Source organism: Pelodiscus sinensis, chromosome 18 (assembly GCF_052426305.1).
Source record: "Pelodiscus sinensis isolate ZL-2025 chromosome 18, ASM5242630v1, whole genome shotgun sequence".
Lineage (NCBI taxonomy): Eukaryota > Metazoa > Chordata > Testudines > Trionychidae > Pelodiscus > Pelodiscus sinensis.
Genome location: NC_143069.1, coordinates 33,437,307 through 33,449,191, shown reverse-complemented (window position 1 = coordinate 33,449,191; position 11,885 = coordinate 33,437,307). Strand labels below are relative to the sequence as shown.

General features: G+C 58.4%; 1 protein-coding gene across 1 annotated transcript; it reads left to right on the top strand.

Moving 5' to 3' along the window:
* Positions 1 to 9,094: 9,094 nt before the first annotated feature.
* Positions 9,095 to 10,033, top strand: LOC142823703 (olfactory receptor 1f45-like). The gene has a single exon (XM_075914887.2). It carries the CDS (start codon positions 9,095 to 9,097, stop codon positions 10,031 to 10,033), a length of 939 nt encoding a protein of 312 aa, XP_075771002.2.
* The last annotated feature ends 1,852 nt before the right edge of the window (positions 10,034 to 11,885 follow it).

Genomic DNA, 11,885 nt, shown 5'->3' with positions numbered 1-11,885 from the left:
AACCAACCCAGGGCTCCATCGCTGCACTGGGCCTGGACTGTCCACCCAAGATGTGTCTGGGGAACCTTCCCACTAAGGTCCTTCAGGACACCTGGGCTCTTTTCTCCTCAGACATGAGACTGGTGGAACTAACACATATGCAGAGTAGCAGGGGCACCCACAACTGCGCGCGCGCACACACACACACATGCGCGCACACACACACACACACACACACACACAGCGCTTCCCTTGCCGTAGAAAGGAAGGCATGTTTTCAAGGGCCTGGCCACATGGGATCAGCCCTGGGCCGGGTGTAGTGTTTTACATCGTACCAATGGGCGTGAAGAGTCAATGGTGGGAACGTAGGAGCCACCAGCTGGGCCTGACCACAGGCCGGTGTAGCCCAGGGGCGCTGGCTCTCAACGCGTATCTCAGACGTCGGCTGGCGGGAGGCAGCGGCAGGGCTTGGGCAGCCCATTGGGACCAGACGGTTAGTGGAGTGAAGAGCCGCACGTGGCTGACCGTGGGCCGGGTGGAGCCAGCCCACGTCTGAGGCGCTTTTCTGTGAAGGCTCAGACCAGGCTGCGGCGGGCGGCTGCTCTCTCAGGGGACGGACGCCTGCCCGGACAGGCCTGCTAACGATGCCCAGAGGACCCTGCCTGCTAACGATGCCCAGAGCGGCACAGAACCGTTCCTGGTAATTAATACGCTGGAGATGCATCAAAGAGGGCAGCAGGGGGATATCCCAGAGAAGGTCCATCCTGCCATACGGTCTCAGTCTGCTCACATGACACCCATTCCTGGTTCATTAACCTCCCCCTGCTCTCTGGGCTAACACTCCTTGGCCAATAGACCACATTTGGAAGAACCAACGAGAGTCCCAAGACTGACAAACTCACGACACCAAAATCTGGCAGGATGTTTAGCCACCGAGGCAGAGGCGAGAGGGTGGGGGGCATGGGATAATATGACAAAACTGGAATTTTCCAAGCGAGTTTTGTGTGGCACCCATGCCTGCCTCAGTTTCCCCCTTTTGAGCTTTGCTACCCAATGTGCGTGTGTCTGGGGAGAGACAGGATTGAATTTGCTCTCAGGACAGGCAACGAGCCAGCGGAGTGTATTCGAGCTCCCAGGCTGGGGTGGGCGGTGGTGGGAAACGAACTGAGTCGTGGCAGGGTCTGTCTACAGGGCAGGGTTAGCGCAGGGTTAGTAGAAGGGGAGTGGCACACGCTGGGTCTGTCAGTCCAGGGCTTGAACGTCTGCACTCAGTGGTAAGCCCAGGCATTGTGGGACGCCGGGTCCTAATGCAATGGGATGTGTCCAACTCCCTGCATCCAGGTATCCCAGGCCCCTTCCAGAACGTGACCCTCTCCCAGACTCGATGGGCCAGGGGACAGGAAGTCGGGATCATGCCATGCTATTGGCGCACTCCGCATCAAGGTCATGTCTACCTGGGAAAGCAAGGGGGGCTGGAACCTGGTTCCTGGCTTGACTCACCCAACCCCCAGCTCAACCGTTGGACGGTGAGAAAATGCACGGCGGGGTCCCCTCAATACTCTGGCCAACGGCTCCTTTCACACCCCTGTGCTGCGTTGGCCACTGTGCCTGGTCTGCTTGCATGCAGCCGCCGGGGTGTAAATCCCAGCCCCCGGCTATAATGCACCATCCGTCCAAGAATTACACCGCGAATTCCCAGCCGGCGGCACAGTCCCTCATTCCCGGCCCAGCATCCTTCTGGACAATACGAGCTCAGCGCTAGCCCAACATTTCATAAATCGAAAACGAGAGGCAAAAGGAGTTTGCAAGCCCCTCCCATCCAGACACAAACCAGTCCAGAGAAGACGAGAAAAGAGCTTGATGAACCCCAGCCCGAGAGATTGTAAATTGAGTACAAGTAACGAGGCATAAAGGTCAGCGCTGGTTACAAAGAAATTAAAAGTACAAAATGCAGACTGATCCCTGACTTAACAAGCGACAGGAGCTCTTTGCGAGGGGGCAGGGTCTTTTCCAGTCTTACTGGTTGGATCCACCACTAACACCAACCCTGGAACTTTCCCTTGCAACAAAGCCCATTGCCAGCTTTGTCCACATATTCACTCCTGTATACCATTATTAGACCTAACCAATTGAGTTATAAGATCAAGAACACATATTCCTGTGCATCCAGAAATATAATTGATGCTATCATGTGCCGACAATGTCCGTCTGCTATGTACATTGGGCAAACGTCTCAGACACTTCGCCAAAGGATCAATGCCCACAAAACAGATATCAGACAGGATCACAAAGAAAAAACAGTTTCTTGCCATTTCAACCAGAAAGGGCATTGTCTCAATGACCTGATTACTTGCATCCTGCTTCAAAGACCTTTTCACACCAGACTTGAAAGAGAATCCTCTGAACTGTCATTCATGCTTAAATTCGACACTTTACACCTAGGTCTTAACAAGGACTCTAATTACCTTACCCATTACAAAGATAGCTTCCCAATTATCACATCTAATATCATTAGCTCACAGACATTTACCTCCCCCCCCCCCCGACCCCCTTCTGTTCTGAAATTTGATTTGTCCTTTCCATATGTGTTCATTTTTTAATTGTATCCTTTGGTATATATGGTTGTGACAATTTTCTTCCACAATTTGATCTGAGGAAGTGGGTCTGGCCCACGAAAGCTCATCACCTAATAAACCATCTTGTCAGTCTTAAAGTGCTACATAGTCCTGTTTTTTGTTTCAGCTAGACCAGACTAACACGACTACATTTCTATTACAAGTCGATATCGTGAGCAGAGATGAAGGGGGAGAGAATTTGTGGCCTTTTTTCCCACTGGACTCCTCTTCCTCTTCGAGAATCAGCTGCATTTGGGGTTCAGCAGAATCTCTGGGGCGGGAACTTCCAGCTGTTCTTTTGCTGGGATGTAAACATCTCTCTCACTCATGTCTTCCTGCCAAAAACGGCTGCTTAACCACGCGGTGCCCATTTGATTACATCGACATCTGGCTGACCCATCGGTTTGCCTAGAGTCTCTGGGTTGAGCTGGCTTTGCTAAAGGTTGAACATGACTCAGCAACATCACACTGTCGAATTGCATAACTATCGCATACAATGCGGTGACGCTGCTTTTCCAGGACGTGAATGTTCAGCACGTTATGAGTTTTTGAACGCTGTCGCAGCTGTCCTTGGCACTAAATGCATCATACTCTGGATAAAGGGGAGAGCCTGTCACACTGAGTGTGATCTGCGTGTGGACAGAAAGAGGTTAGCTTGGTGCTTGACTTTGAGCCTTGCTCTTTCCCTGCCGTGCAGATGTTCCCTAAGGACTTGATTGAAATCGACCTGGCCTTAGAAGCCACCTACACCAGTGGTTTCAGCCCGTGGTCTGCAGGCCCTTGGTGGTTCACAGACTGTGTACGATTTCCAAAGGTCCCACCCCACTGTATGGACATTGGTAGGGGTCTCCTAATAAAAAACAGGTTGAAGAGCCCCTGGGCTAGACACACGAGGCCTGCTCCACTGGTGCCTGGGGCGATGCTGTCTGAGGAGGAGCTAGTCCAAGGGCCCACAAGTCTGAGGACACAGGGGCACGAGCTGGTGAGGGGGGAGGCCCAAAAGGAAGAGAGGGGCGCCGGGCGGGGCCATGGAAGAGATTCCTCCGAGAGACCGTCCCAAAGCCGGTCCCGACCATGGCAGGAAGCTCAGACCCTGCTGAGAGGCGCAAGCACCGTGAGACGTACGTACAAGTGACACCCAGAGAGTGATGGATCAATATCGACACGTCTCCCTGCCTGTCCCGGCTCCGAGCCAGCGCTGGACTTATCCCCTTGGAACGTCTCTCGTTCTGCTCTGAGCCGGGTTCCGGTCCTGAGCCCCACAGCGCCCCTGGCAGCGAGGGCCACAGAGCGACTGGGCGCCCACAGAGTCGGCACGGCTGGGGCAAGAGAGATAACCGGCCGGAGCTAGTGACGAGGTGAATGTTTTCTTTTCTCGCCCATGGAAATCCTTGTTCACCCTGAAACGAGGCACCTTTGGTCTGACAGGCAAGTGCTCCCAGGTGCTGAACAGGCGGGGGGCGGGCATTAAGGGAAAACTGGTAAACTGAGGCACGCAGCATCTTTGGGTTGGAGGGGACCAGGAACTTCGGGGTGGCCAGTGGCCGGGGACTGGATAGAACAGGGCAGCCATTCAGCAGACGTGGCGACAGGCTGCCAGAGACGGTCCATGGGGAGACGTCCCACCATGAAGGAGTCCATGGGCCTTGGCGGCCCCGCACCTCCCAGCCGTGGGGCGCCTCAGTCGAGCGCTAATGAATGTTTTCTCAGTCACTGCCCCCCCCTCGGGGGCTCGTTAAGCTAATGGAGGAGGCTCTGCTGCCCCCGGGGCCTGCGTTCTGGGGTTTATCTTCATGGAGGGGCGGCGGATCCTCTGCAGACGCCGGGGAAAGTCAGAGCCATGCGCCCCTGTGCGAGGTGAGCCTGGGCTCAGGGTGCGTGTGGGGCACCGCAGGGGAGAGGCTGGGGTGGCAATGCCGGCTGGACGAGGCGAGCTGGGGCTGGGTGCAGGGGGGACCCTGGGAGAGGCCCGGTGCAGGGCGACTCCACCAGCCAAGAGGCCTGGCAGGGCAGACGGGGGGGGGGGCAGACGGTGGAGTGTAGGGTCCTGTCACCGACAGCGAGTGTCTGAGCGGCAGCGCGGCCAGGGCCTGGGGCGGGGGCCTGGGACCGACAGGGACCAGCCTGCGACCTGCCCCGACACCCGGACACACGCCGTGCGAGGGCTCCGTGCCACAGAGCAGGGCGAGGGGTTTGCCAGCGACGTTCCCCCTCGTCTTCACTCGGTTTGTTTGCACTGGGCAGTGGGCACGGAAGGGCATTCGCCTGGCGCTGTCGGCGCTGAGCCGTGGGCCGGGCAGTGTGCGGTGTGGAGGGGGGAGCCCGGAGTGGGGACACCCCAGTCCACGCCCCGCCCCCGCTCACGGTGAGCGTCACACGGTTGGAGGGTCAGGGACCCCAGAATGCTGGGTCCAGCCTCATTAGGGTCAGGAGGACTCTGCCGCCCAGGAGAGTGGAACGAGGGCATAGACGCCCCTAATCCCCCTTCTCTCGTCAGAGGAGAGTCGTCCCCGCGCCGGAGCTGGCCCCGAACCTCCCAGGGCTGCGGACGAAGGGCTGCGCGTGTGTTTGGAAACCGGTACCAGGTCTCCCCCTCCCCAGCTCTCTGATGAACTGAGCACCGGGGCCCCTCTCAGGTAGGTTCCCGGACGCGCTGGGCAGTCGCGTCGCCGGCTTGGAGATGCGCCGCGCCCGCCGCTCTGTGACTCTCAGGGGCTGCGTCCCCTCCTTGCGGTGCCTCGACACAGCGCCCCACGGAGAACCCCCGGCCACTCCCCACAGCGACACGGCTGTGTCAGCACCACTGCTCCGGGCGGGGCGCACAGCAGCGCCGTGGGTCGGACACGGGACGGGGAGACACCGGGAGGTCTCCGCCGGAGCCCTGGGTCCCGTTCTGGGCTGGAAAGGAGGGCTCAGGCGGGAGCCAGTCCGGAGGGGAGCGGGAGGCGTGAGGAAGGTCAGAAAACCTGGCGCAGGAGACGTGGCTACAAACTCCTGAGAAAGGCGGAAGCAGCCTCACCTTTGCTGCGGGCGGGGGCAGCCGGGCCGGGCGGGGCTGTTCTCCGTGGCCACAGAACTGCAGCGGGGGGGCCGGGCGGGAGGCCGGTCAGACCCCAGGGGGCCGTGGGGTGCCCGTCCCTGCAGGTTTCTCAGAGGCGGGACAAGGAGCCGGCCGGGACGGTCCCGCATCACCGGCTCCTGCCACGGCCGGGGGGGCGTTTGGGAAGAATGTTGGTGGTGAAGCGCACACCCCTCCCCACTCAAAGTGCCCCCCCCCCGCCTAAGGCTCTGACAGCCCCAAGTTTGGGTGGGGGACGGTAGCAGGCAGGGCCATTCCTGGGGGGTGCAAAGCCTGGGGCAGCCCCCACACACAAGCTCAGGCCCTGCTCCACTCCGGCCCCCCGCAAGCCCAGCCCCCACCGCTGGCCAAAGCCTCTCTCCCCCCCACCCCGCCCAGCCATGTTCCCCGGGGGATTAACGGGAGGCCTGGGGCAGGGGGGCAGCCGGGCTCATCTCCCTCCCGCACGCACCGTGGGGGCAGGGCCTGGAGCAGCCCCCAGCATCACACTCCACAGCTGCCCTCTCCCGGCCACGGCCCTCGGCTCCTGGCGGCTGCGAGAGGGGGGCGGGGGTCCCCCAGGCTGGATGGTTGAGGCAGCCGCTGCAGGGACCCCCAAGCGCCGGGGCCTGGGGCAGCCACCCCCAAGCATCCCATGGACCTGGCTGAGGGCTCTGGGACAGGGTTTGGGGCTTAGGGTGCAGCGAGCAGCTTCCAGGAGGGCATGTGGGTGCTGGCTGGGGCGTGGAGCCAGGGGTAGGGGTTTTGGGGGGGGCTGAAGGGGACGGGTTTGGAGGCAGGATGGGGGGTGGCAGGAGAAGGTGCAGGCACTGGGTGGAGTGGGGCGCACACGGGGATGTGGGGCTAATCCCCTGTGGCAATGGCTCCTGGAACGGTGCAGGAGGCTCCAGGGGGCTGCTGCCCCCGGCCTCCCTGCTGCCATGTGCCCTCCCCACACGTGTCCTCCAGCCCGGATGTAAAATGTCCGGGGGCGGGGAGGCAGAGGCACCGGTAGCGCAGCAGGGTAAAGCAACTTCCCGCTGCTCACTCACCCCGGCTGCTGGCCAATGCGTCCCTGCGCCGGAGCTGCGGGAGCAGGCGGGGTCTCTGTGCTGCTCCGGGGCGGCAGGTGGGGCCGGAGGACACGGGGGCACGGAGCCGAGGGGGCGAGTTTCCTGGAGCCCAGCCCCAGGCCAGGAATGTTCCTGGTGTGGGGGCTCCACGGGCCCCTAGAACTTGCCTCCAATGCCCACAGCTTGGGGAACCCCTGGGGATCTCTGGCTTCAGCTGTTGCCTCTGAGCCTCTTGGCCGTCAAGCAGCAAAGTTTTCCTTGTGACTTTGTTTAATTTCCTGCATTCGGCTTCCGAGATCGCAGGATAAACCTCCTGGCCCGTTGCGTTTCCAAGGGGTGCCAGGGGCGTTAGTGAACCCCTCGCATTGCAGTCACCTCTGGGGGCCGCTCTGATCTCGACAGACCTTCTGGATGGGCGGAGGGGAGGGCTCCCAAGTTCCGAGCGAACGTTTTCTAAGTTACAAAGCGGAACTTCCATATTTTATTATAAACCGACACTGTGAGCGACATTGGAGCAATTTCCAAGCCCTCCGTCGAGTGCAAACGCTAAGTGCCTTCCTCCGGGACGTGTCCCCGTGTGGAGGGAAACTGCCCCAGCGGTGACCTGCTCCGGCCTCCGGCTCTGAGTGTGTTAGGCCTTAGCTTTGCTTGTCGTCTTAGCAGCTGCGGGCCCGTGGTGTGCCGGTGTGACGGAGCGTCCCTGTGGTAGAGGAAGGGACAGCGAGGGCAGGTCTGGAGGTGGAAGCCAGACAAATTCCGAGCAGACAGATGGCTGCACTGTTACCCGCGAAGGCCAGAGAAAATGACCAGGCATTAGTGAATTTGGCTGGAGGCCCGAATGTGAGGCAGGTGGAAATCAATATCTGGATGACTGGAAAAAGGCAAATGTAGGGCCCATCTTTAAAAAAGGGAAGAAGGACGATCCAGGGAACTACAGACCGGTCAGCCTCACCTCAGTTCCTGGAAAAATCATGGAGGGGATCCTCAAGGAATCCATTTTGAAGCACTTGGAAGAGGGGGAAGTGATCAGGAATAGTCAACATGGATTCACCAAGGGCAAGTCGTGCCTGACCGATCTGATTAGCTTCTGTGATGAGGTAACTGGCTCCGTGGACATGGGGAAGTCAGGGGATGTGATACACCTTGACTCTAGCAAAGCTTTTGGTACAGTCACCCACAATATTCTTGCCAGCAAGTTACGGAAATATGGATTGGATAAATGGACGGTAAGATGGATAGAAAGCTGGCTAGAGTGTCAGGCCCAACAGGGAGTGATCAACGGCTCGATGTCAGGATGGCGGTCGGTTTCTAGGGGAGTGCCCCAAGGAGCTGCTCTTGGACAGGTTTTGTTCAACATCTTTATGAATGGAGGAGGGGATGGATTGCACCCTCAGCAAGTTTGCAGATGACACTAAGCTAGGGGGAGAGGTGGATACGCTGGGGGGCAGGGAGAGGGTCCAGAGCGACCTGGACAGATTAGAGAATTGGGCTGAAAGAAATCGGATGAGGTTCAACAAGGACAAGTGCAGAGTCCTGCCCTGGGACGGAAGAATCCCAAGTATTGTTACAGGCTGGGGACCGACTGGCTAAGTAGCAGTTCTGCAGAAAAGGCCATGGGGATTCCAGCAGATGAGAAGCTGGAGATGTCAATAGGGCGCCCTGGTAGCCAAGAAGGCTAACGGCGTATTGCGGTGCATTAGGAGGAGCATTGCCAGCAGATCCAGAGACGTGATTATTCCCCTTTATTCGGCTCTGGTGAGGCCACATCTGGAGTTTTGTGTCCAGTTCTGGGCCCCCCACTACAGAAAGGACGTGGGCGCATTGGAGAGGGTCCAGCGGAGGGCGACCAAACTGATGAGGGGGCTGGAGCACATGAGCTATGAGGAGAGGCTGAGGGAGTTGGGTTTGTTTAGTCTGCAGAAGAGAAGAGTGAGGGGGGATTTGAGAGCAGCCTTCAACTTCCTGAAGGGAGGTTCCAAAGAGGATGGAGCGAGGCTGTTCTCAGTAGTGACGGATGGAAGAACAAGGAGCAATGGGCTCAAGTTACGTTGGGGGAGGTCTACGTAGGATATTAGGAAAATCTCTTTCACTCAGAGGGTGGGGAAGCGCTGGGATGGGTTCCCTAGGGGAGTGGTGAAATCTCCATCCCTAGAGTTATTTAAGTCTCGGCTTGACAAAGCCCTGGCCGGGTTGATTTAGTTGGGATTGGTCCTGCCTTGGGCAGGGGGCAGGACTTGATGACTCCTGAGGTCTCTTCCAGCTCTATGGTTCTATGATTCTATGGAGAGGGCCGGCGTAATTCATCAGTGTGTTACGTCGCTGCTGACACCTTTCTCCGCCCCGCTCAGGTGCTGCCGCGGCCCCTCCCCATGGCCGAAGCCAACTGGACGTCCGTCTCCGAGTTCGTGCTCCTGGGCCTGTCCGAACGCCAGGACCTGCAGCCGCTGATCTTCGCGGGGTTGCTGGCCACCTATCTGGTGAACCTAGTCGGCAACTCCGTGCTGCTGCTGGCGGTATGGGCTGACCCCCAGCTCCACAGCCCCATGTATTTCCTCCTCAGCCAGCTGGCCGTGGTGGACATGAGCTTCACCTCCATCACCCTGCCCCAGGCCCTGGTGCACTCCCTGACCCACCATCGGACTGTCCCCTTCGCCAGCTGCATGGCCCAGCTCTTCCTCTTCATGGCGGTGGGCAACATGGAGGGCTACCTGCTGGCTGCCATGGCCTACGACCGCTACGTGGCCGTCTGTGACCCGTTGCGCTATGCTGCTGTGGTGACGCGGTCCATGTGCCTCAAGATGGTGGCTGCCTCCTGGGTCGTGGTGATCTCACACGCCCTGCTGAACACCATCATGGCTGCCCAGCTGCGTTACTGCGGCAACCGCCCGCAGCATTTCTTCTGTAACCTGCAAATCCTGCTGCACCTCTCCTGTACCTGGCCCTATGTCCACGAGCTGGTGCTCGGCACCGAAGGCGTCTTCGTGGTGCTGGCCCCTTTCGCCTTCATCTTGGCCTCCTATGTCCGCATCGGGGTGGCCGTGGCCCGCCTGCGCTCTGCCCAAGCCCTGCGCAAGGCCCTCTCCACCTGCGGCTCCCACCTGGCCGTGGTGACGCTTACCTACGGCACCGTGATCTTATCCTACCGAAACCCAGAGTCCAGAAACGCTCCGGAGCGTGACCAGGTGGCGGCCATCTTCTACACCACTGTGGCGCCCGCCCTGAACCCCCTCATCTATAGCCTGAGGAACAAGGACGTGGCCGCGGCCCTGAGGAGGGTGCGGAGGAAGGTCCTGGCTCGGGGCAAATAAAACCAACCCAGGGGTCCATCGCTGCACTGGGCCTGGACTGTCCACCCAAGATGTGTCTGGGGAACCTTCCCACTAAGGTCCTCCAGGACACCTGGGCTCTTTTCTCCTCAGACATGAGAGTGGTGGAACTAACACATATGCAGAGTAGCAGGGGCACCCACAACTGCGCGCGCACGCACACACACACACACACACACACACAGCGCTTCCCTTGCTGTAGAAAGGAAGGCATGTTTTCAAGGGCCTGGCCACATGGGATCAGCCCTGGGCCGGGTGTAGTGTTTTACATCGTACCAATGGGCGTGAAGAGTCAATGGTGGGAACGTAGGAGCCACCAGCTGGGCCTGATCACAGGCCGGTGTAGCCCAGGGGCGCTGGCTCTCAACGCGTATCTCAGACGTCGCCTGGCGGGAGGCAGCGGCAGGGCTTGGGCAGCCCACTGGGACCAGACGGTTAGTGGAGTGAAGAGCCGCACGTGGCTGACCGTGGGCCGGGTGGAGCCAGCCCACGTCTGAGGCGCTTTTCTGTGAAGTCTCAGACCAGGCTGCGGGGGGCGGCTGCTCCCTCAGGGGACGGACGCCTGCCCGGACAGGTGACTTGCTCGTGGGACAAACTCCCCCGTGGGATACACTTTCCGATGCGGAGAGCAGTGGGACTCCCGCCACGTGGGCAAGGTCGCAAAGAGAGCCCAGCGGTGCCTCCACTTTGCCTTCCGTCCGGCCAAGCACCTCAGAGGGTCATAAGAACATCAGACAGGAGAGCAGCCACACGGGGTCAGACCAACGGTCCCTCCAGCTCAGTGCCCTGTCCGCCCACAGTGGCCAACACCAGGTGCCCCAGAGGGAGGGAACAGAACAGGGAACCCTCATGTGATCCCTCTCCTGTCACCCACCTCCAGACAAACAGAGGACACCCAATGAAATTAACGGGTAGCAGGTTTAAAACTAATAAAAGAAAGTTCTTCTTCACACAGTGTGTAGTCAACCTGTGGAACTCCTTGCCACAGGAGGCTGTGAAGGCTAGGACTATAACAGAGTTTAAAGAGAAGCTAGATAATTTCATGGAGGTTAGGTCCATAAAAGGCTATTAGCCAGGGGATAGAAATGGTGTCCTTGGCCTCTGTTTGTCAGAGGCTGGAGAAGGATGGCAGGAGACAAATCGCTTGATCATTGTTTTCGGTCCACCCTCTCTGGGGCACCTGGTGCTGGCCACTGTCGGCAGACAGGATACTGGGCTAGATGGACCTTTGGTCTGACCCAGTACGGTTGTTCTTATGTTCTTATGTAGAGGCCAGGAACACCATTCCTGGCTAATAGCCATTGATGGACCAAACTTCCATGAATCTATCTAGCTTTTTTTTGAACCCAGTTAGGGTGTCTACACTACAGGGTTTTGTCGACAAAAGTCCACTTTTGTCGACAAAGCTATACTTGCGTCTACACTGCCGCTGAGTTCTATCGACATAACGTCGACAGAACTCAGCAGTTTTGTTGATGGCTGTAAACCTCATTCTACGAGGAATAACGCCTTTTGTTGACAGAGTTCTGTCAACAGAAGGCGTTATCGCATCTACACTGTCCTTTGCATCTACACTGTCATATCAACAAAGCGGCTTGCTTTGTCAACAAAACTGGATGTAGTCTAGATGCCCTTTGTCAACAGAAGCTTTGTCAACAGTATGGCTGTGTCTAGACTACATGCCTCTGTCGTCAGAGGCATGTAGATTAGACACATAGGCAAAGTCAAATGAAGCCGCGATTTAAATGATCGCGGCTTCATTTACATTTACATGGCTGCCGCGCTGAGCCGACAAACAGCTGATCAGCTGTTTGTCCGCTCAGCGCACTAGTCT

Coding starts and splice junctions, on each gene's coding strand:
- LOC142823703 (XM_075914887.2), top strand. CDS start 9,095: ATGGCCGAAGCCAACTGGACGTCCGTCTCCGAGTTCGTGCTCCTGGGC.